This window comes from Maniola hyperantus, chromosome 28 (genome assembly GCF_902806685.2).
Source record: "Maniola hyperantus chromosome 28, iAphHyp1.2, whole genome shotgun sequence".
NCBI classification, from domain to species: domain Eukaryota; kingdom Metazoa; phylum Arthropoda; class Insecta; order Lepidoptera; family Nymphalidae; genus Maniola; species Maniola hyperantus.
In genome coordinates this window covers 2,670,356-2,692,763 of record NC_048563.1, presented here as the reverse complement: position 1 = coordinate 2,692,763, position 22,408 = coordinate 2,670,356, and the positions used below count along the sequence as shown (strand labels likewise).

Below are 22,408 nucleotides of genomic sequence, written 5' to 3'. Positions count from 1 at the left end.
GACTTTGTTACCTTATCTAGCGTGCTTGTATATATTATGTATGTCCATATCTGTGAATTTAGGCAATAAATCTTACAATAGCCGGCAAAAAATATTGTACATCAACCTTTAGAATGAAATTTCGACTATGTAGAGCGTTGTCTCTGTCACTCGTACCTATGTGACGTTTTGTGACTGTCAATGACAGAGACAACGCTCTGCAAAACCGCTATCTCTTTCTAAACGTCGATGTACAATATTTCCTGCCGGGGTACTGTACAAGTTTAAGTAGTGGACATCTGTAGTCATTTAGCACCACTAATAAAGTTTTTGATCTTTTCTAAAAAATATATAAAATACGGGAAAATCAACGGAAATAACCAAGAATATGATAATAATGGCGCCGATTCTGTTGTCTTTATCTAAACTAAATTTAGAGTATCTGTATTGCTAAAAAAGGACAGAGCATGAATTTCACTTTTAAAGACTCTTAATTTTAGTGCATGCTACAAAAATCAATAAGCTTGCGACTGGCAGCTAAAGTCAAGAGGTTTGACAGCTCTAAGTTAAAATTAAAGCTTTCAAACTGTATCTGTCCTTCTCATATTACATTAGTAAGAAGAGGATGCGAATACTCTAAAATTTGGTTGTGCTCAGAATCAGTACCACTGTGAGTATATAACAAACATTTATTTTATAAAGTACCAATAACAAATTAATTTCTTGAAATGAAATGAAATTTCTTTCTATACATAATAACAAAAGTTTTATTATATTTTAGTTAGTAAAAATAATATTTAGTTAGTAAGATTATATTGAAATATACTTTAGCTTGAAGGCATCTATTAGTTAAAAAGTAGAATATTTTAAATATATATATGTTTGTTGCCAGTGTAAAAAAGTTGATAAAAAAATTCACCTATGCAAATGCGACCTCTAATGTTACCCACATCGGCTGTATCTATATAATAATAATAATAAATAATAATTTAGAGTTGCGTCGTATTTTATCCTTACCTAGGTATATATTTTACGTTCGTTTATTTTGGGCAAGGGACTTAAAAAATCTGGCAACACTGAAAAAGCATAATATTGAAAACAAAAAAAAATAGGATTCTATTTTAATACAGTAATATTTTATGTGCAATAATAAATACCTAATACTTTTCACATAATATGACGGTTTTACATAACAATAAAACCGATATTATGTGCCGAGAGGGAAAACATACAGCATTTATGTATGAAGAAGCAATTATGTACTCACTGCATATATGCGCGCTTCATCCATAAACATGTATATTCCTATGCAATAATGTAGTTTACCTTACCGGATATAGGGGCGCTAGTGTCTCACCCAGCAAGGCAGTGAGCCGCTGCCATCTTGGATGTCATAGTCTTCACCAGGAAGAAGTTCCTGCAATGCTGTATGTTTTCCCTCTCGGCACATAATATCGGTTTTATTGTTATGTAAAACCGTCATATTGATGTGCCTCCGGAAAACATACAGCATTTATGTATGAAGACGTGTTTGTTATCTGCTGGTGAAATGTATTACCCACAACGCTATGATGAATCAAAGGGAGTTAATCTGTCAATTGAATAACAAAAATATTAATCGTTAAGTTAGATCAAATAACCACGTCCCCTTCATTCATTGTCACCTATTAAAGTTATTGTTATTTCTAACCAGGGTTAATAAGTTAAAATATAATGTCTAAAAGACAAACAATTTAAATGATTTATGTCTGTAATTTTGATAAGGATTACTAAAACTCAAACCGGACCATATAATGATTATATTGAAAAATAAGCTTCAGTTATTTTTAGGTCTCCTCCGGACAATAATGATTTCAACAAGAGTGTCTGGTAATCTCCAGTTACCACGAGATACGAGTATATCGTCCATTGATTGGTTATCTGTCCCCAAAGAAACTACTGCTGATCCACTGATGAATGCCTGGGGATACAGGAATGCTGCCACATTGCTTAAGAACTGAACTGTTCCAGTGATCTATTACAGTACGTGATGCGGCTTCAGTTTCATTACAGTTGGTGATAAAAAGATTACAATATATCTAAATTCTTAACTTCATTCTGCTTGACCTATTTTCCTGTGTCAAAGACATACATGTAGTACTACTGTAGTATACTAGTACATTAATAGAGAATTATGTTTTCTGTTATGCTATTATGTTTTGAAAGTGTCCATCCGTATTGATGTTAAGAGTGAGTGTCAGTCTTTGGGCCAAATAAAGTATATAATATATTTTTCCCGGTGACACAGACTTTCAGTTGTCAACCCTTCGTTCCGTGGCAACAATTGTCCATATAGGTTCGTCTAGATATCTCGAGAAGTGTGTGCTTAAATGAGAGCTTCTGAAGTTAGCGCTTGAGCTCTACCTTAAGGTCCTGTATGATAAATGGTTTAGTAATTTTGAGTTTAGCCACGTCAATAATTGCCTAGTGTCCACATGTGGATCATAGAAAGTTAACCGCCACCAGGTTTCGCACCAGTTTAACCATTTTTGATGTCTGGTAGGTAGGTAGGACAAAAATTGCTTCCAACAAGCACCTGTTCTTTACTTCTCGTATAGACTAATCCTTTATTTGGGCACCCATCCTCAATTTTTTCAGCTTCCGTGTAAATGTCTGGTGGACACTGTAATGTCGTGACATCTATCAGAGTCCCTGATAGGTTCTATAGTTCATTTGAGCTCTGCTTTCAAATCTTGAAGCCCAAAGGTCTTTCACGTGCCGCATTTAAGTACACCCCAGCTGCACTTGTTCAAGTAAGTCAGTACTTCTGGCAATTAGTTTGGAGAAGAAAACACCCATGCTAAATTGATGTCTCAATGACCTGTTGAAAGCATCTATAACTTGCTGATCAATCTTTGCAGTCGATAAAGACATCACACTATCTTTATTCCCTACTACAGTAATCTGTTGTGCTGCAACCAAATCGATCTCGGACGGCGCTTGAGGGAAAAGATGACACTCTGTGGGAGGTTTTCCTCGTGACAGCCTTGAGCCAATAATGTAATCTGTTATGTGCGGGAGTTCGATTGTTAGAATCAGTAAAACCCACGACTTTGTTCATTAAAATGAACGTTAGAACGAACGAGTGAGTGAACGAATGAGTGTTCGATTGAACTAAGACTTGCGATTTTTACAGAGTTCTTGTGCTGTCTTCAATTGCCACTATAACTGCATAAAGTTCCTTCTATTGCTGTGCTATCATTTTTGATGCACTCACCAAGTTTCTGGCATTAATTTCCCGTTTAATTGGGCACTAAAAGCCAATCAGAGGCATTATTCGCCAAGCAGTGGATGGCAGGTTTTAGGTGTACATATTGGCAGCCTGAGACATGTGGTTCCGCGCCGCCATGTCATTCCCTGTTCCACGATTGTGGATTCAGCAGTCTAAAACATATTATCGAAACGTTTGAGGCGTATTTGGATCTGATCAGAATGTAGTCTGCTTCTGGGAGTTACTAAACTGGCGAAGTCTGACTGTCCTAGCAACCGTTGCATTTCGTGAAGAGTGATTTCAGATATTTTCAGTAATAATTCTCTCAAAGTTCTCGTTGATAGTTTTTTACTCTTTATTATGGGCAAGAACATTGAATTTTCTTATAGTCTGCCAACGAATACCCAGGTATTGTAGGTCTTGTGTCAGTGTTAGAATTGACTTTTAGTAATTGATCCCGATGTTGCTTAACTTCGGTGATCGGACGAGAACCGGTGTCTTCAACATGGTATGGACGTTGGCTTTTGGTAATTGATCCCCCTGCCCCGAAGTTCCAAGGACCTCACGCTTCCGCAGCGTGAAGGCATAACCTGGATTGGTCTTGGTTGACCAGAATTGCCAGCCCAGAAGTTCCAAGTGCCTCACGGCTTCCGCAGCCTGAAGACATAACTTGGATTGGTCTTGATTGACCAGAAGGAAGTCGTCTAGGTAGACTAGCACTCGACATTCCTTCGCATGCAAGGTTTCCGCAACCAAGCATGTTACAGGTGGGGCGCTGCCGCCAGACCCAAAAATTAGACAGGTTGTCCAACTTTTGTTGTAGAAAGCTACGAACCGGTATGACAAATCAGACGGGATAGTTTTGTTTCACAAATTTGTTTCGTTCTCGAGGGTCGAAAATCAGACGCATCGATCCAACGCTTTCCTTCCGCAGAAAAAGCTCGGAGATAAAACTGGGCATTTCCTTGTGAACCACTTCTACTAGTTTTGGTCCAGTAATTCTTGTGTCATTTAAGTCGTGACAGGTGACCAGGTTGCATGTTGCATTATTTGTTTTGTGGGCATTACCGGGGGTAGTTTCTTGTATTAGGGTATTCGAAATACCGTAATTGACATTTACAAAAACTGTTTGCACCAAAAGCTTGCTAACGATATTAGAATGTCATTACATAACCTGTAACATGTGTTGGATAGGTTTTTCAATTGTAGGCATTTATAGCTGTAATATTTATAAATATGGGCCACCAGGGGATTGCATAAACGCAGTGAGTGTTGCTTTATCCAAAAAGAACCTCGTCACTATTGTTAAAAGCCAATCCGGTATTTGACAACTAGTCAAATCAGTATCCTATAAAGCGTTAAAACACACGCTCAGCACGCGAGGCCCCATGAAACACTGGCATGTGACGTCACAATGATTTGACGTACTTTTCCAGCTTAATCAATAATTTAAAATGGTTATCACACCCAAAACTAACAAAGGGCGCGGACCTCACATATCAGCATATGTGAGGTCCGAGAGGCTTCCAGTGGAAGACCCTCCATTCAGCCATCACTGAGAAACCATTCACTTTTGACATATGCAAATACCGTATCCAAAATTTCCTTAGAGTATTTAAAATAAACATCTCCATGAAAATTCTGTCTGATATTCATCTCCTGCGCCTTACATAATATATTATTATGCTATACATTCGCCTGTTACCTAAACAATTTGTAAAGTTTGTTCTGATAATTTTTAAGACAAAGATGATTTGCTGAATGTTATTTATTTATTTAACCATCTTTATTGCTAATCATTATATTCAAAAGAATAAAAATGCAGGAGATACTTAGACCAAAGGGCGACTTTATTAAAGGGGGTATCTGGATTCTTAACTGAGTTCTGTTTGGTATAATAAAGCATTGGTGGTAACGGCCATGATGTCCTCAGTGGGGCCAAATAAGTGTTAGCTATTGTTTAGTGAGTACAGTTCTCCGTTATTTTCAGTTTACGAAACCCCTTTAAATCAGCAATTTAACCAATGTCTTGTTATAACCAACATCTCGCCACGTGGGCGAGATAAAATGTTATCATTCGATTCACTGGCGTAAAATTTAAATTGCACTCAATTAACTTTGTACATAAAATAAATAGATTCAATAACCGATTATAGGTAACCATTGGGACTTTTCCTCGCCAAAACTTGTATTTAAGAAACCTAGATCCAGATTTAGATTTCGGTGTCGGTGTCGACACGTTCGTCAACCAAATCGCCATTTGTTTAATTTGGTTTCTCAATTAGCATCTCATTTGCATTAGATACACAATATGGTAGATGCATTATAAGATATGTAAGAAAACTCACCTGGTTGTATAACGCATCGATTCGAGGATCGATCGTTACCTGGTGATTTCTCGCCGTTTCTCTCGGGAGTCACTCTCAATCCTGCTCGTTGCTTGAATCGCTGCTGGATGTCGAGGTATCCCCTTTTTCAAGAGCCCTCTCAGGCACCAATAAGCGCGAAACACCAGATCGATTAGCTTACGTAGCCTATCGACATTGTTCGCGCACGTGGGGTCCAACCAAAATGTCCCCACGGTAATATTACGAAATAATAAGAAAATATATATCATGATCACCGTATTATCACATTTATTGCACTTATTGAAAATAATTTTTTTTGCAAAGGAAGACGGATTAACGATATAATTTTAGATTCGACGCGCACGCGGCGAAAGTACACAACGCTATGTACTTTCAAGATGGCAGCGGCTCACTGCCTTGCTGGGTGAGACACTAGCGCCCCTATATCCGGTAAGGTAAACTACATTATTGCATAGGAATATACATGTTTATGGATGAAGCGCGCATATATGCAGTGAGTACATAATTGCTTCTTCATACATAAATGCTGTATGTTTTCCGGAGGCACATCAATATGTTGTGTTTTTTATATACATAATATTTTTTTTATATTATAAATGCACACTTTATATTAAACAAAAAACCAATACAGAAAGTTTGTTAAGGATTGCTATACCCATAAACGTTTCAGCACTGAACATTAATTATTTTATTAAATAATAATTTAAGGAATAAATAGACCTATTAAGGGTATTTTACCCTTTTTGGAAAAGTGTGTTAATTTAAATTTACCAAAAAATATACAAAAATTTTAGTTAGTTTCGATAAGTGCAATAAAATGCTTTTAAATTTCGCCGCGAATACGCTACCCTTTCACCTTTTTAGGTTCATGAGCTGTCATGACGTCACACGGATTGGTAAGCAACAGTGTTTTCTTGGTGAAATACATTAAAATTGCAATCCATGTGACGTCACAGTCTGAATTAACATGGCGACTACGGTAACAAGCCTTAAGGATATTTGTAGAACAGATAAAAAAAGTAAAATCTTTAAAATGAATTACCTACATATAAAATTTCATAAACTGGAATTAACATTTTTCGATTGTTTATTGCTAAAACTATCTCGTTTATAAATTTTTCGTTTGATGTAAATTATCCATCGATATAAATGACAAGATATGGTCAGGCGAACAAAATTTTTCACGGTTTTGGAACCAAATAAATCAGCGCCACCTCTTAGATACTAATGAACGACCCGTTTGAAATCCAGACGTCACTGAGGTTGCATTGCTGCTAAAACACCATTGAGTCGGTGCCATTTTGTTTGTTCAATAGCCCTGTCCATACGAAGTAATATACAAGTCAATGAAATTGTCATCTAAATTCTACAACCCGTATATCGAGCCTACTATGTGTATAGCAAACCTAAAACGAATGTTTATGTCAGTAGATACCTAAGTAATTATTTTAGCTTTTTAAAAATGGTTGTCTAAATTATGTATTTTAAAATTCTTTGGAGAGAAAATCATGAATTTAAAAATATTCGGTCTCAATTTTAGCATTTATTTTGCAAGATAACTGAATAAAGATTTAAGTTGCTATTTCGTGTTTTATTTTTCTTTTCGTAAAAGAAAATTCGATTTTTTTCTCTAAGGCCCAATTGCATGATAGGCGATTAAAGTTACTTTACGGAGAGCCGTGATAGTCTAGTAGTGGCAAATACGCCCGCCTCCTATTCGGTAGGTCGGGAGTTCGATCCCGGGCACGCACCTCTAACTTTGCGGATTTAGCGGTGAAGAAAAACATCGTGAGAACACCTGCATGCCGCTAGACCAGAAATTATGAAATTCCAAATCCCTGCCAGGAATCGAACCTGAGACCTCACACTAATAAGGCCACAGCGCTTACCAATGCGCCAGGGAGGTCGTCACAAGCTAATCGCATCGCATCATCGCGCTTTACTAATTCTAATAGGGTCACGTTGGTACCATTCGGGTACGGAGCCCTGAAAGCAAAAAGGTTTTTCTGAAGATTTGAGAAAAAAAGAAGAAATCATCAAGTCAATTAGTGACAGAACAAAAAAATGAAAACATTAAAAATTAAAATTCCTAAGTAAAATACTTTACTTTAGATGGATAGTTAACCGAAACCAATTTGGCGCCGAAGAAACCACAATAACCAGAGGGAAGTAAAAAATAAAAATGTGTCGAAAAACTTCGAAAATCCTTTTTAAGTTCGAGAAACCAGAAAGTCTGAAATTCCCGCACGATCTCGCAGTGAATTTGGCTGCAAATTATGCATTATCGTTTCTGTTAATTCTGGTTATTTTGTGCGGGTGTGCTTTTTTAGGGCAAGAGGACGAAAAACCGAAAAAAATCGAAGAAATTCCCGAAGGCGGAGACTTTGATATACTAAGTACCATAGATAATTAAATCGCTCGAATAACCTTAATAAATGTATTGATAATTGATATAACAATTTAACTATAATTTAATGATATTAATAGGTGTGTAAAAAAAGAAGTACCCTAGCCAACTGTAAGTTACATATTCATGTCTGAAGTCAAATTAAAGTGAAGAACCTCAAATTCACGGTTTTCGGATTTGTTCCTTTAGACTTACCTACATATAGTCCAGTAAATAGGATCCAATTTCTTCTTTTTTTTAGGTTAAGGGTCACTTACTGACCATAAAATGACAAAATGCTGGCAGATCCAGGTGGAGCTTCGATCGCAATCTTCAAGGAAAGTTTTTGGCTGATATCTCGAAAACTATCCCTTTAGGGCAAAAATTATATAGACCATTATTGTAGAAAATAAAATTTCGCATCTTTTATTTCCTGTAAACTTTTTTGTAAAACTTACCGTTTACAATTTATGGCCGTTTTAATGACCCGGTTTTTCCAATATTTAAAAGTTATCGGCCGAAATAGAAAAACTGGTTCATGCAATCGGTCATAAATCATAAACGGTAAGTTTTACAAAAAAGTTTACAGGAAACAAAAGATGCAAAATTTTACTTTCTACAATAATGATTTACATAATTTTTGGCCTAAAGTGGATAGTTTTCAAGAAATCGGCCAAAAAATTTTCCTTCCTGCGATCGAAGCTCCACGTGGATCTGTCAGCGTTTTGTGATTTTATGGTCAGTAAGTGACCCTTAACCTAAAAAAAAAAGAAATTGGATCGGAAATTTAGTGCGAGGTTGACCAAAAAAACGGCTTTATTTACTGTACTACTACCAAGTTTTATGATTCTAGGTCAACGGGGAGTATCCTATAGGTTTTCTTAACAGACACGACGGACAGACAGACATAAAAGTGATCCAATAAGGGTTCCTTTTTACCTGTTGAGGTACGGAACCCTAAAAATAAAACAGTTGATAGTAAAATATAAACTTTTATTCTTTGACCAATGTTAGTAAATCATTACTATAATATAATATTATGTTATAATTATTATTATATACCACGAATATTCAATTACCATAAAAATCTGCTTATTCAGAATTTAGGTATGCAATATTAAAAAAATCAATATAGTGTACTAAAAGATCCTAAAAAATAGCAATAATTATTATATACTAGCTAGCTGATGCCCGCGACTTCGTCCGCGTGAATTTACATTTTCCAAAATCCCGCGGGAACTCTTTGATTTTCGGGGATAAAAAGTAGCCTATGTGTTAATCCAAGGTATAATCTATCTCCATTCCAAATTTCATCCAAATCCGTTCAGCCGTTTTTGTGTGATTGAGTAGCAAACATCCAAATATCTACACTTTCACATTTATATTATTAGGATATTAGGATTGAATAGTGTATCTGCACATTGATTGATATTTTTTTAAACCAACCAAAGTTTAATAACTTAAAAAAAAACAGCCAAGTGAGAATCAGGAAAGTACCCTACAGCTTTTCTTGACAGACACACGGACGGACATACAGACAGACAACGAAGTGATCCTATAAGGTTTCCTTTTTCCTTTTGAGGTACGGAACCCTAAAAAATAACCTTTTCTGTAAGTATATATTTTATGGTAATTAAAAAGCAGTTATATATATATTGTGTACTTTGTAAAGTACCCCGTAAACGTTCACAAACATGTTTGAAAGTGCACAGCTGCGTTTGTCAAACAAACTACGTGTTTGTCAAACAAACTACGTTTTTGGAAAATTTGATTGACGGAGTATTATTTTGTTAAACATGCTTGAAGGTGCAGCTGCGTTTGTGAAACAAACTACGTGTTTTGTCAAACAAACTATGTGTTTAGCAAATTTGACTGACGGCGTGTTTGACAAACATGTTTCACCGTTTACGGGGCACTTAATACATACAATATAAATAAATAGAGTTCAAAACAAATCTATACTCCGTCCACGGAGTCAAGTTGGTATAGCGCTCTCTCTACCTAATCCCAAACAAAAATAGAGAAAGCTATATTAACTTCTTTACGAATGAAGTTAGTATAAGTACTAACTTCATCCCATGGAGAATTTAGTATAGCGCTCTCTCTGTCATACCCATACAAAAGATAGAGCCAAACAGAGACCAACCAACCAACCAACCAACTTGTCTACGAGGATGGAGTATAGATGTAACCAATATATCAAGAGTGAAGCTGCATACACATTACTGTGACATGTCGCAAAGCAGTTGCAGTAATGTGTTTGCACCTTAAGACGATGAAAAATTATCTATTTTATTATATTTTTGTTTTAGTGAAATAAGTTAGGTCTCTAAGCCATGGTAGGTAATGTATTTTTGCTTGTATGAAGTGCATTAAAATATAGCAAAAAGCGTTACAGTGCGACAAGGCGACAAGGCTCCTTTCGCACTTGAATGACATTGACAGGGGGGCGTTAGTTGTAGAACAAATGCTTAGACTATTCAAACAAGAACAAAGTGTACACTTGACGACAACGTTAGTTCCGATTTTCGCCACGCGCCAAATGAACCTTGTCGCACTGTATGTCTAATATACAGTGCAACAAAGCTAACTTGGCGCGTGGCGAAAATCGGAACTAAAGTTGCCGTCAAGTGTCCACTTTGTTCTTGTTTGAATATTCTAAGCCTTTGTTCTCCAACAGCGCCCCCCTGTCAATGTCATTGAAGTGCCAAGAGAGCCTTGTCGCACTGTACGTAATTTTGTTGATTTATTAGCTAGTATTTTTTTTGGCAAACCCGTATTTCATTTTCTTTCGTTTAGGAATGATAAAAAACTTGATGCAAAATTAATTCAATATATTTTGTGTAAGTATATCAAACCTTCAAATACATTTTCATGTTTATCAAAAAAATAAAATAGAAAAGATTCAAATGTTAAAAATTGACAATTTTTTTTTTAAATTAAGTTTTTAATATTTTCTATGTTTCATTTATACTGTACAAATTACAATATATTTTATCGATAAACGATTATTTTTATTTTTTTTTGCAAATCATTTTTCATTCGTTTTTAAACAGAAAAACATCTTAAATATTTTTTACTGTGATATTAAGGAATAATAATAATAATTGCAGCCGCAAATCATCTGCTATCATTCTGTGTTAGTCAACGGGATAGGAACCTATAGGTTTACTTGACAGACACACGGACAGACAAACAGACAACGAAGTTATCCTATAAGGGTTCCTTTTGAGGTACGGAACCCTAAAAAATAACCTTTCCTGTAAGTAAGGAATAATAATAATTGCAGCCGCAAATCAACAAATAATCATAATAAAAACATGTTTTTACAACAATACTTCACCAACCTTCGAGTAAAAATATTTTCAATAACTAATGGAACAATGACGTACTTTTGATGTAATTTTACATATATTTAAGTAAAAAATATATCATCAGCTTGACTGACGTCACTAAAATGGCGGCCACACGCCTTAGCAATTTGCGGGACTTATAAGATTTTTTACACCTTTATTACCTGTTATCTCCCAAAGTAACCATGATCCAAACAAACGTTCCTCCCAGTGTTAGGGACAATACGCAGCTAAACTTTCAGCTTTTATAAAATAAGTAAGGTCTGGCACGCGCTGGCTCTTTGACCATGATACATTTTATCAATTTGTAGGAGCATTTGACATTCTTATTATTGGAATAGTTAACACATTCACATATTTCAGTTTATATGTAGATTAACTATGGCCACTCATGCAAAACCTGGGCGCATCAGCTAGTTCATACTAATATTATAAAGGCGAAAGTGTGTCTGTCTGTCTGTTTGTCTGCTAGCTTTTCACGGCCCAACGGTTTAAGCGATTCTGATGAAACTTGGTATAGAGGTAGCTTACATCCCGGGGAAGGACATAGGAGGAGGAGGATTTTATCCCGGAAAATCAAAGAGTTCCCACGGGATTTTTAAAAACTTAAATCCACGCGGACGAAGTCGCGGGCATCATCTAGTAATAAATAAATAAGTATAATCCATTGAATTTCAGCAATCATAAAACATAAAATCAAAAAGATTTTTAGCATAACGAAAAAGTACTACCAAAAAAATAAATTATTATTTATATTTTTTATATTGATAAAATGATGCAATATTTTCGCAATGAAATTTACAATTTTTTCATTTGTTTAGTTAATTTGGTAATATAACGTCATAGATAAGTAGATTTTACACAAAATAAAAACGTATAGTACCTTTCCAAAGAATATTATTTTTTATATTGATAAAATGGTGCAATATTTTCGCAATGAAATTTACATTTTTTTTCATTTGTTTAGTTAATTTGGTAATATAACGTCAATAGATACCTAAGCGGATTTTTCACATAACGAAAAACGTACCTACCCAAAAGATATTATTTTTTATTTTGATAAGATGCTGCAATATTTCGTAATTAATTTCATTTTTTTTAATTTTTTACTTAGTTTTGGTCGTTATAATAACTATTATATTATTATTAACTATTTGATCGTACAATAAACTAAGTAAAGTAAAAGACAATGGACAATGGTACTGATTCTGATCGCAACTAAATTTTAGAGTATTTGCATCTTTTGCTTACCAATGTAATAAGAAAAGGACAGATAAACTTAATTTAATTTGAAACTGCCTAACCACTGCGTGGCTTTAGGTTCCAATCTTGTGCATAGCGTTTAAAGTAGAGTAACACTATTTCAAGTTGTTAATTTAAAATTTATTTTTACGTCCTTTTTAGCAATATTAAAAAGAAAAAGATGCAGACACTCTAAATTCAATTTAGAGAAAAACATCAGAATCAACGCCACTGTCGGTTACAATGCGTTTAAACTGACGAAACATTAAATGCTTTCTAATTTTTAAGAACCCATGTAAATAATAAACATGTTCCATATCCGAGCAAAATAAATAAATGATTATGATATAGAGCAAATATGGTGAGCAGTTTCTCAAAATATATGCATTATACTATAGTTTAAATAGAAAATAAAACTAAAAAATTAAGACACTTCACATTTTCACAGAGAACATTTTTTGTATGAAATGATACGACTAATTTATTAAAGTGAAGTCAATTTAGTTGAGTTTTAGTGTTTAGTGTACGATCATGATGTCATACAATGGCGCCGATTCTATTGTCTCTACACTAAATTTAGACTATCTGCATCTTTTTCTTTTTAATATTGCTAAAAAGGAACAGAACATGAATTTTACATTTAAAGACTCTAAATTTTAGTGCACGCTACAAATTTAAACAATAGGCTCGCGACTGGCAGCTAAAGTCACGAGGTGTGACAGCTCTAAATTAAATTTAAAACTGTCAAAACTGTGTCTGTCCTTTTCATATTACATTAGTAAGAAGAGGATGCGAATACTCTAAAATTTAGGTGTGCTCAGAATCAGTACCACTATTATTTTACATGTGGTTTTAAATAGTTTTAGTTAAATCACGATCCGCTGCGACTCGTCGATGGGGAATCTGGAAAATGAAAATTAGTTTAGTTACAATCTGCTTTATTGTCTATTTACACTTATCTAAATATATAAAAGGAAAAGGTGACTGACTGACTGACTGATCTATCAACGCACAGCTCAAACTACTGGACGGATCGGGCTGAAATTTGGCATGCAGATAGCTATAATGACGCAGGCATGCGCTTAGAAAGGATTTTCGAAAATTCAACCTCTAAGGGGGTGAAAAAGGGGTTTTAAATTTGTGTAGTCCACGCAGACGAAGTCGCGAGCATAAGCTAGTATTTGTAAAGAGACTAGCTTATACGCGCGACTTCGTCCGCATGTTCTACACTAATTTCATACCCCCGTTTTACCCCTTTAGGGATTGAATTTTCAAAAATCCTCTCTTAGCGGATGTCTACGTCACAATAGCTAGCTGCATACTAAATTTCAGTCCGACCCATCCAGTTTGTGTTGTGCGTTGATAGATCAGTCAGTCAGTCAGTAAGTCAGCTTTTCATTTTATATAAACAGATTAAATAGCTAAAAGCTGTAATAGCTTAGTGGTAAGGACGACGTCCGCCTCCTATTCGGAGGTCGAAGGTTCGATCTCGGGCTTTAACGGTGAAAGAAAACGTCGTGAGGAAACCTGCATGCCTGAAAGTTCTTTATAATCAGTACCCTTATTATAAATGCGAAAGTGTGTTTGTTTATTAGTTTGTCCTTCAATCACGTCGCAACGGTGCACCGGATTGACGTGATTTTTTGTATGTGTATAGTTTAATACCTGGAAAGGGACATAGGCTTCTTTTTATCTCGGAAAATCAAAGAGTTCCCACGGAATTTTTAAAAACCTAAATCCATGGGTACGAAGTCGCGGGCATCAGCTAGTGTTTCATAAGTGTGTGAGGTCTGTCAATCTGCACTGTGCCAGCGTGGGGGACTATGGTCAAACCCTTCTCATTCTGAAAAGCGTCCCGTGCTCAGTAGTGAGCCGTTGATAGGTTGATCATGATGTATTTAATCACTACCCTTATTGAATGCCAAAGTGTGTTTGTTTGTCCTTCAATCACGCCGCAACGGAGCAACCGATCGACGTGATTTTTTGCTTGGTTATAGTTAAAGACCTGGAGAGTGACATAGGTTACTTTTTATCCCGGAAAATCAAAGAGTTCCCATGGGATTTTTAAAAAACCTAAATCCATGCGTACGAAGTCGCTAGTGGCTAATATTTACCTGGAGAATCAAGACTAAAGGAGTCCTCCTGTAAAATAAAATAATAAATAAGTATAATAAGCAGTTATTTTCCACACGGATTTTGAACGATAAAACATCATTTCCGACCTAGTGAGTAAAAATAATTATATTCATCACTATGATGATGCCCGCGACTTCTGCGGGGCGATTGTCTAAAACCTGCATCAATCATTATTACAATCTCAATTGTTCTGATTGGCTGAATTTGTGCGATTCTTCTTGCAACAATGCATTGTGGCCAATAGTGAGCGAGCATTAACCAATCAGAGATGATTGCGATCTTGACATTGTAGCTGTCAAACAACCGCGGTAGGGCCACAGGATGTCAATGTCAAAACGAAACAAATATATTGTGACATGTAGAAGGTTTTCTATGGGTGTTTTATTGTACTTATTAGGAACTAGATGATGCCCGCGACTTCGTCCGCGTAGATTTAGGCTTTTAAAAATCCGTATCTCTTTGATTTTCCGGGATAAAAAGTAGCCTATGTCCTTTTTCGGGATGCAAGCTATCTCTGTACCAAATTTCATTAAAATTGGTTGAACGGATGGGCCGTGAAAAGCTAGCAGACAGACATACAGACACACTTTCGCATTTATAATATTACTATGGATAACTTGCTTTAACGGTGAAGGAAAACATCGTGAGGAAACTTGCATGCCTGAGAGTTCTCAAAGGCATGTGAAGTCGCAAATCCGCACTTGGCCAGCGTGGTAGACTACGGCCAAAACACTTCTCATGTACCTGTGCTCTGTAGTGAGCCGGCGATGGGTTGATCATGATGACTCTAAAATTTAGTTGCCATCAGAATCGACGTCAATGTGTTTCGGGACGCTCACCGTCAGTCGACTCCTCTGCACGGTCATGGTGTGCTGCGGGACGCTGCAGTCGGGCGTCACGCCTATCGCGTTGTAGATCTCACGCAGCATCACTAGCATCGTGTCTTCCGACTCCCTGAATGACGTAATACTTCATTATATCACAAGTGCGCAAAGTAGAAAGTTAACAATGGTCAAGCTTGAAAGAAAAGACAAATTGAAAGTTGTGACACTTTCACTCCACTTTCACTTTACTTTCATTCCGTTTTCACTTTGAACTTTTCATTAAAAAAAATCAATGGTCAAAGTAGGTACTATTGTGTTCTTTTTGATAATCAGTTCTTTTTGATGTTTAATTGGGCGCGTTTGGAACCCTCGTAGCTTTAGTTTTAAGTTTGCGAAATAATTATCACCACTATATCTTAGAAATCCAACATCTGACTTTCAAAAAGAGTTATTAATTACCTATTTTGAATAAATCATTTGACTTTGACTTTGACTTTGAATCAGTTGTTGGATTTGTAGGATGATATCGTAGTGGTGATAATAATTAATTACGTAAACATAAAACTACTACTACGAGAAACTACTTTCCGTTTTCAAAGTTATTTCGTTAGTTATTTATTTTGGAAGACGAAAGTGCCAAACTGACTATAAAATGTATCCACCAATAAGGTCATGGTGTGCTGCGGGACGCTGCAGTCGGACGTCACGTTGCGAAATTTTCACTCCGAATTCACTTTTCTTTCACTCCACTTTCACTTAACTTTCACTTTTATTTTAATTTCCCTAATGAATACTGACCAATAGCACACATGACTGCTCATAGCGAATATATACTCGTTGATCATCTCAAAAGGCGCTTCTTGCAACACGTGGTCGATCCGACGACCGTCGTTTAAATTGCCGAGCATTTCCGGAGTTACCTGTGAGAAAGTGCGAATCACACTAATATTATAAAGGCGAAAGTTTGTATGTGTGTGTGTGTGTGTGAGTGTGCATGTGCGTGTGTGTGTGTGTGTGTGTGTATGTTTGTTAGTCCTTCACGCAAAAACTACTGGACGGATTTGGCTAAAATTTGGAATGGAGATAGATTGATTATACCCTGGATTAACACATAGGCTACTTTTTATCCCGGAAAATAAAAGAGTTCCCGCGGGATTTTGAAATACGTAAATCCACGCGGACGAAGTCGCGGGCATCAGCTAGTGTAATAATATAAGGATTTGATGCCATGACGTAAGAATTAGTAATCCGTCGCCGGCTCACTACACGTGGGGGGGGGGGGGGGGGGGGGGGGGGGTTGGCCATAGTCTACCACGGTGGCCAAGTGAGAAGTGAGGAATGGCAGGCTTCACACACCTTTGAGTACATTATGGAGTACTCTCAGGCATGCAGGTTTGGCATAAGCACTTTTAAAAAGTTTACATGAATAAAAAAAAAAAAAAAAAAAACATTCGTTCGTACTACAGCTCAACCTACTGGACGGATCGGCTAGCGGACGGATAGCTATTATGACGTAGGCATCCGCTATGCTAAAGCGGTATACGATTTATAACTCACCTCGTTTTCTTGTACTTGGTCTTCTTTTGATTCTGAATTCAATGCTTCCTTCTCGATTTCTTCCTCAACCACCTTAAAAATAAAATGTAAAATATTATAGAAGAAGACTTGTGTGTTTGTTTGTTGGTTTGTCCTTTAATCAACGGATTTTTTTGCATGCTTATAGTCAAAGACCTGGAGAGTAACATAGGCTATTTTTTATCCCGGATATCCAAAGAGTTCCCACGGGATTGTTAAAAACACAGATATGTCCAGATATGCAACTAGCGTGGCCCCCTCAGTCCCTCTCGCTCAAGCAGAGGTACTTACGTGTGAAATGTTATTCCGTCTATTTTACGTTCGCTTCGGCTATTGTAGCCTAGTATACTGCAACCCACCGTTGCAAAATAACTTTAAAAACTACAAAACGAATCAATTATTTATTTCCAATATTTGGGTGAACGTAACCTAACTTCACGTTGTTGTACTCACATTTTGGCAAACAAAAAAAAAGTGGCCACGGTGATAAGGACAAAACATAATCATTTTGTCACGTTCTAATAAGAGCTTAAATACATTTAGCTATCTCGCTCTAACAGTAGGTGTCACAATAGGGCTACTTCTGATAGTGCTTGTTCTGAGGTTGAAAATCTAAATCCACGCGAACGAAGTCGCGGAAATCAGCTAGTAAATAAATAAAATACCTTTTCTAGTTGCGTGTCGGGCGGCGGTTGCGTTTTCCACATACTGGACCACGTGCTTCTGATCGATTCCATCAATTTCTGCTTAATGTCCGCCCCCACTCGCGCCATCGTGTCTTTCAACTCTAAACACACGTTAAATCTATACATACAGAAAGTAATTAGAAAAAACTGACTGTACTAATGACAAATGTTATGTATTTTGCTTGTAATTGTGTTTGACTATTAATTTAATTTTTTTTTTGATCACTGACTATTAATTATTTTAAAAATTTTCACTCAAAAATATTTGCACATTATTAATTTATTATTATCTCTGATTATAGTGTAATATCCATCTTTCTTGTACAAACATTCTTGCAAATAAATGATTATTTATTTATTTGATTACTGATAAGACACCACCAAAAAACGCGATTACAAAAAATTTAATCCTGTATTTTTTAAAGTTCGCAATGGCACCGATTCCGTTGTCTTTCTGTAAACTAAATTTAGAATATCGGCATCCTTTTCTTTTTAACAGTGCTAAAAAGGGACAGAACATGAACTTTACATTTAAAGACTCTAAATTTCAGTGCACGCTACAAATGCAAACAGTAGGCTCGCGACTGTGCGCGAAAATCACGGGTTTTACCATCTAAAAATTAAATTTAAAACTGTCAAACTGCGTCTGTCCTTTTCATATTACATTAGTAAGAAGAGGATGCGAATACTCTATAATTAGGTTGTGCTCAGAATTGTATTGCAAATGAAACATTTGACTGACGCTAGGGGTCAACGAACGTTGCGTAGATAGGTGCAGCGAGGTTAATGCCGCGTCGTAGGCGGGGAATTGACCCCGAGTTTTGCACGCTATACATTGCGGGGTTGATAAATGCTAAATCACTAAAAGGTCGTCATAAATTAAATCAGTCGGTAATTACCTAAATGCATCCTCTTTCTGCCCTTATGATGTGGGATTTGATAAGGTTTCACATCCCTTAACAGTGGATTCACCATGGGTTCGAGTCTGTAAAAAAAAATACATCTAAATAAAAAAAGGAAAAGGTGACTGGCTGACTGATCTGTCAACGCACAGCTCAAACTACTGGATGGATCGGGCTGAAATTTGGCATGCAGATAGCTATTATGACGTGGGCATCCGATAAGAAAGGATTTTTGAAAATACAACCCCTAAGGGGGTAAAATAAGGGTTCGAAACTTGTGTAGTCCCCGCGGACAAAGTCACGGGCATAAGCTAGTCTAAAATAAAATACACAATTGGAAACTAACTAAACTAAAGGGAACAGGTCATCATTATCATCAACCAATAGACGTCCACTGCTGGACATAGGTCTCTTGTAGGAACTTGCACACGCCATGGTCTTGCGCCGCCGCCATCCAGCGGCTCCCTGCGACTCGTCTGATGTCGTCCGTCCACCTAGTGGGGGGTCTTCCAACGCTGCGTCTTCCGGTGCGAGGTCGCCATTCCAGCACCTTGGGACCCCAACGTCTATCGGTTGTAGGAACTACAAGGAAACAGGTAAGTTACGATAAAACTTACCTGTAAGCAATAGGGTCGTACGGATGGAAGATATTGAAAAAGTTCTTGCAAGTCGGCAGGCAGAAGTCCAGACCCAGAGTTTGTACACCTCTGATGCATTCGAAAATTGCTGAAATCAATTATTTACTAAGTCAAAGTCAAAGTCAAATGATTTATTCAAAATAAGTAATAAATTACTCTTTTTGATGGTCTGGTATGGTGTTAGATTTGTGAGATATAGTGGTGATAATTATTACGCAAACTTAAAACTAAAGCTACGAGGGTTCCAAACGCGCCCAGGTCTGAGAAGAGCCCACAACAAACTCAGCCGGGTATTCTTTACTATTTTAGTGCATTCAATATTTGAAATGAAATGAAATGATTTGAAATGAAATGATTTATTTGTTTTAAAAGGTCTTTTTAAAATTGTGCCAGGGACCCTGAAGTAAGTTTGCAAAACCTGTATCTCAGGGTCCCCGCTCTCCCTCCTCCATCATTAACAAATAAACACTTATAACAACAATATGAAACTTAAAAATACGTGTGTGTGTGTGTGTGTGTGTATGAGTGTGTGTGTGTGTATATATGTGTATCAGTGTGTATTGTGAGTGTGAGTGTGTGTATGTGTGTGTGAGTGTGTACATGTGTATATTTTTAATAACAAATAACAAATTTCAAATTCAACCTACCTATTTATATTCCTACAAGTAATTCTGTTTCGTCGTACGTTTTTTCTTGTAACCACTTAGACAATGTTTTTTTAATATCAAACTGTTTACTAGTGTGGAAATTGAGAATTTTGTTGATTTTATTGTAGAGATGTGCAGATTTTCTGGTGTACTGATTCCGAGAAAATATTAACTGGCGTGTTTCCACTTGAGATCGTCATTACTCATTAGGAATAACAATGGGATTACATTTCACATGCCACATAAACAATCAGTACCCTAACAAGTACCCTTATTTCAGTACTCTTATTATAAATGCGAAAGTGTGTCTGTCTGTCTGTCTGCTATCTTTTCACGGCCCAACGGTTTAACCGATTCTGATGAAATTTGGTACAGAGGTAGCTTACATCCCGGGGAAGGACATAGGCTACTTTTTATACCGGAAAATCAAAGAGTTCCCACGGGATTTTTAAAAAACCTAATTCCACGCGGACGAAGTCGCAGGCATCAGCTAGTGGCTAATATTCTTTAAAAAAAAATTAAAAAAAATTGTTAAACGACTTAGTTAAAAAAAAAACCTATCTGTATCTATCCAAATAAACTCTTTTTCTTTCTTTCTTTCTTTCTAACTCACCAATAGGACTGCCTAGGGCATACAGCGTGTCTGGGCAGAAGTCTAGACGGGGGTAGTTGACGCACGGCTGGCCTGTACCGGCTGTGCCTGTCACGTACTGCTTGTCCGTCGACACTGGCCTTTCTGTACCCTGGAACAAAGCGTGGCGAAAATAATCCACAGTACTTAGAGTTACTACTTGAGAGCCTCAATAGCTCAACTAGTAAAGGAGTGGACTGAAAACCGAAAGGTCTGTTATGAATTTACATAGTCTGTGTCAATCTTGATGCAAGAGGTTATTCTTTGCTAAAAAAAGTCATCTTGTGATTATTAAAAATTATACACTTGATTCAGCCTATTTTATTGTTATATTATCTATATATATAAAAGGAAAAGGTGACTGACTGACTGACTGACTGATCTATCAACGCACAGCTCAAACTACTGGACGGATCGGAATTTGGCATGCAGATAGCTATTATGACGTAGGCATCCGCTAAGAAAGGATTTTGGAAAATTCAACCCCTAAGGGGGTGAAATAGGGGTTTGAAATTTATGAAGTCCACGCGGACGAAGTCGCGAGCATAAGCTAGTTTATAATAAATTATTATAAATTATACAAGGTCGACGGTTTAAACCCCGCCCGTTGCACTATTGTCGTACCTACTCCTAGCACAAGCTTGACGCTTAGTTGGAGAGGAAAGGGGAATATTAGTCATTTAACATGTGTAATATTCTTTAAAAAAAACTCAGAAGGCACAAAATTCGATATTTGACAGCTATTTTAATTCGATAGTAAAACCTGTCATTCAATCAATTTCAATCATTATTACAATCTCAATTGTTGTGATTGGCTGAATTTGTTCGATTCTTGTTGCAACAATGCATCGTAGCCAATAGGGAGCGAGCGTCAACCAATCAGAGGTGATTGCGATCGTGACATTAAAGCTGACATTCTACCGCAATCGAGCAACAGTAATTTTTTATCAAATGTCAAAACGCGCGCTTAGTATGCGAGACTCTGTGAAATACCGGCATGTGACGTCACAATCATTTGACGCACTTTTTTAGTTTAATCGGTAATTTAAAATGGTTAGTACACTTTAAACTAACAAAGGTCGTGGATTTTACGTATTTTGATTTCCCGGGATAAAAAGTAGCCTATGCCCTTCTCCGGGATGCACGCTATCTATGGGTCAAATTTCGTTAAAATCGATAGAATGGATGGGCAGTGAAAAGACAGACAGACAGACGGACACACTTTCGCAATTATAATATTAGTATAGAGTAAACAAACTTACCTTTGGCATCTGATGACACAACAAGTCATACAGAATGACACTCCCTAGCGAGTGACCTCCCAATAATATTCCGCCCTCGTAATCTGGGTTCCTTTTCTTGAACAATGCATAATGCATATATACGATAGAGTTCAGTTCATAATATTGTCTATTAAACAAACTTACCTTTGGCATCTGGTGACATAACAAGTCATACAGGATGACACTCCCCAGCGAGTGACCTCCCAATGATATTCCGCCCTCGTAATCTGGGTTTCTTCTCTTGAACAGTGCGTAGATGCGATTAAGCTCATTGCATACCGTTTCTATTATCGTCTGAAAATAAGAAGATTGCAAAATTTATTTATTTTTATAAAAGGAAAAGCTGACTGACTGGCTGATTTTTGGATAGAATTTCGAAATATCCTTTCCTAGTGGATACCTACTCTTTACAAAGAACATACCATCATTTCATGTGTCTAGCGGTGTAGGCTGTGCGTTGATATATGTCAGTCAGTCAGGACTTTGAATTTTATATGCACAGATGAC

The 22,408-nt window shown here is 36.7% G+C and overlaps 1 protein-coding gene across 5 annotated transcripts in view; it reads right to left on the bottom strand.

The window, feature by feature from the left end:
* Nucleotides 1–8,960: 8,960 nt before the first annotated feature.
* PAPLA1 (Phosphatidic Acid Phospholipase A1) overlaps nt 8,961–22,408 on the bottom strand; it is a 109,617-nt gene continuing 96,169 nt past the window's right edge. For 3 of the 5 annotated variants that reach the window (XM_034982904.2, XM_069508332.1, XM_069508334.1), the window contains exons 11-20: nt 22,046–22,195; nt 20,601–20,730; nt 19,320–19,428; nt 18,700–18,785; nt 17,780–17,901; nt 17,097–17,168; nt 16,338–16,459; nt 15,555–15,669; nt 14,694–14,721; nt 8,961–13,482 (exon numbers count right to left, since the gene is read on the bottom strand). In XM_034982904.2, the coding sequence (XP_034838795.1) occupies nt 13,451–13,482; nt 14,694–14,721; nt 15,555–15,669; nt 16,338–16,459; nt 17,097–17,168; nt 17,780–17,901; nt 18,700–18,785; nt 19,320–19,428; nt 20,601–20,730; nt 22,046–22,195 (966 nt within the window). In that variant the 3' untranslated portion in view covers nt 8,961–13,450. Of the gene's footprint in view, nt 13,483–14,693; nt 14,722–15,459; nt 15,670–16,337; nt 16,460–17,096; nt 17,169–17,779; nt 17,902–18,699; nt 18,786–19,319; nt 19,429–20,600; nt 20,731–22,045; nt 22,196–22,408 lie in introns of all 5 variants that reach the window. The other 2 variants (XR_011238378.1, XM_069508333.1) reach the window with 2 other exon arrangements.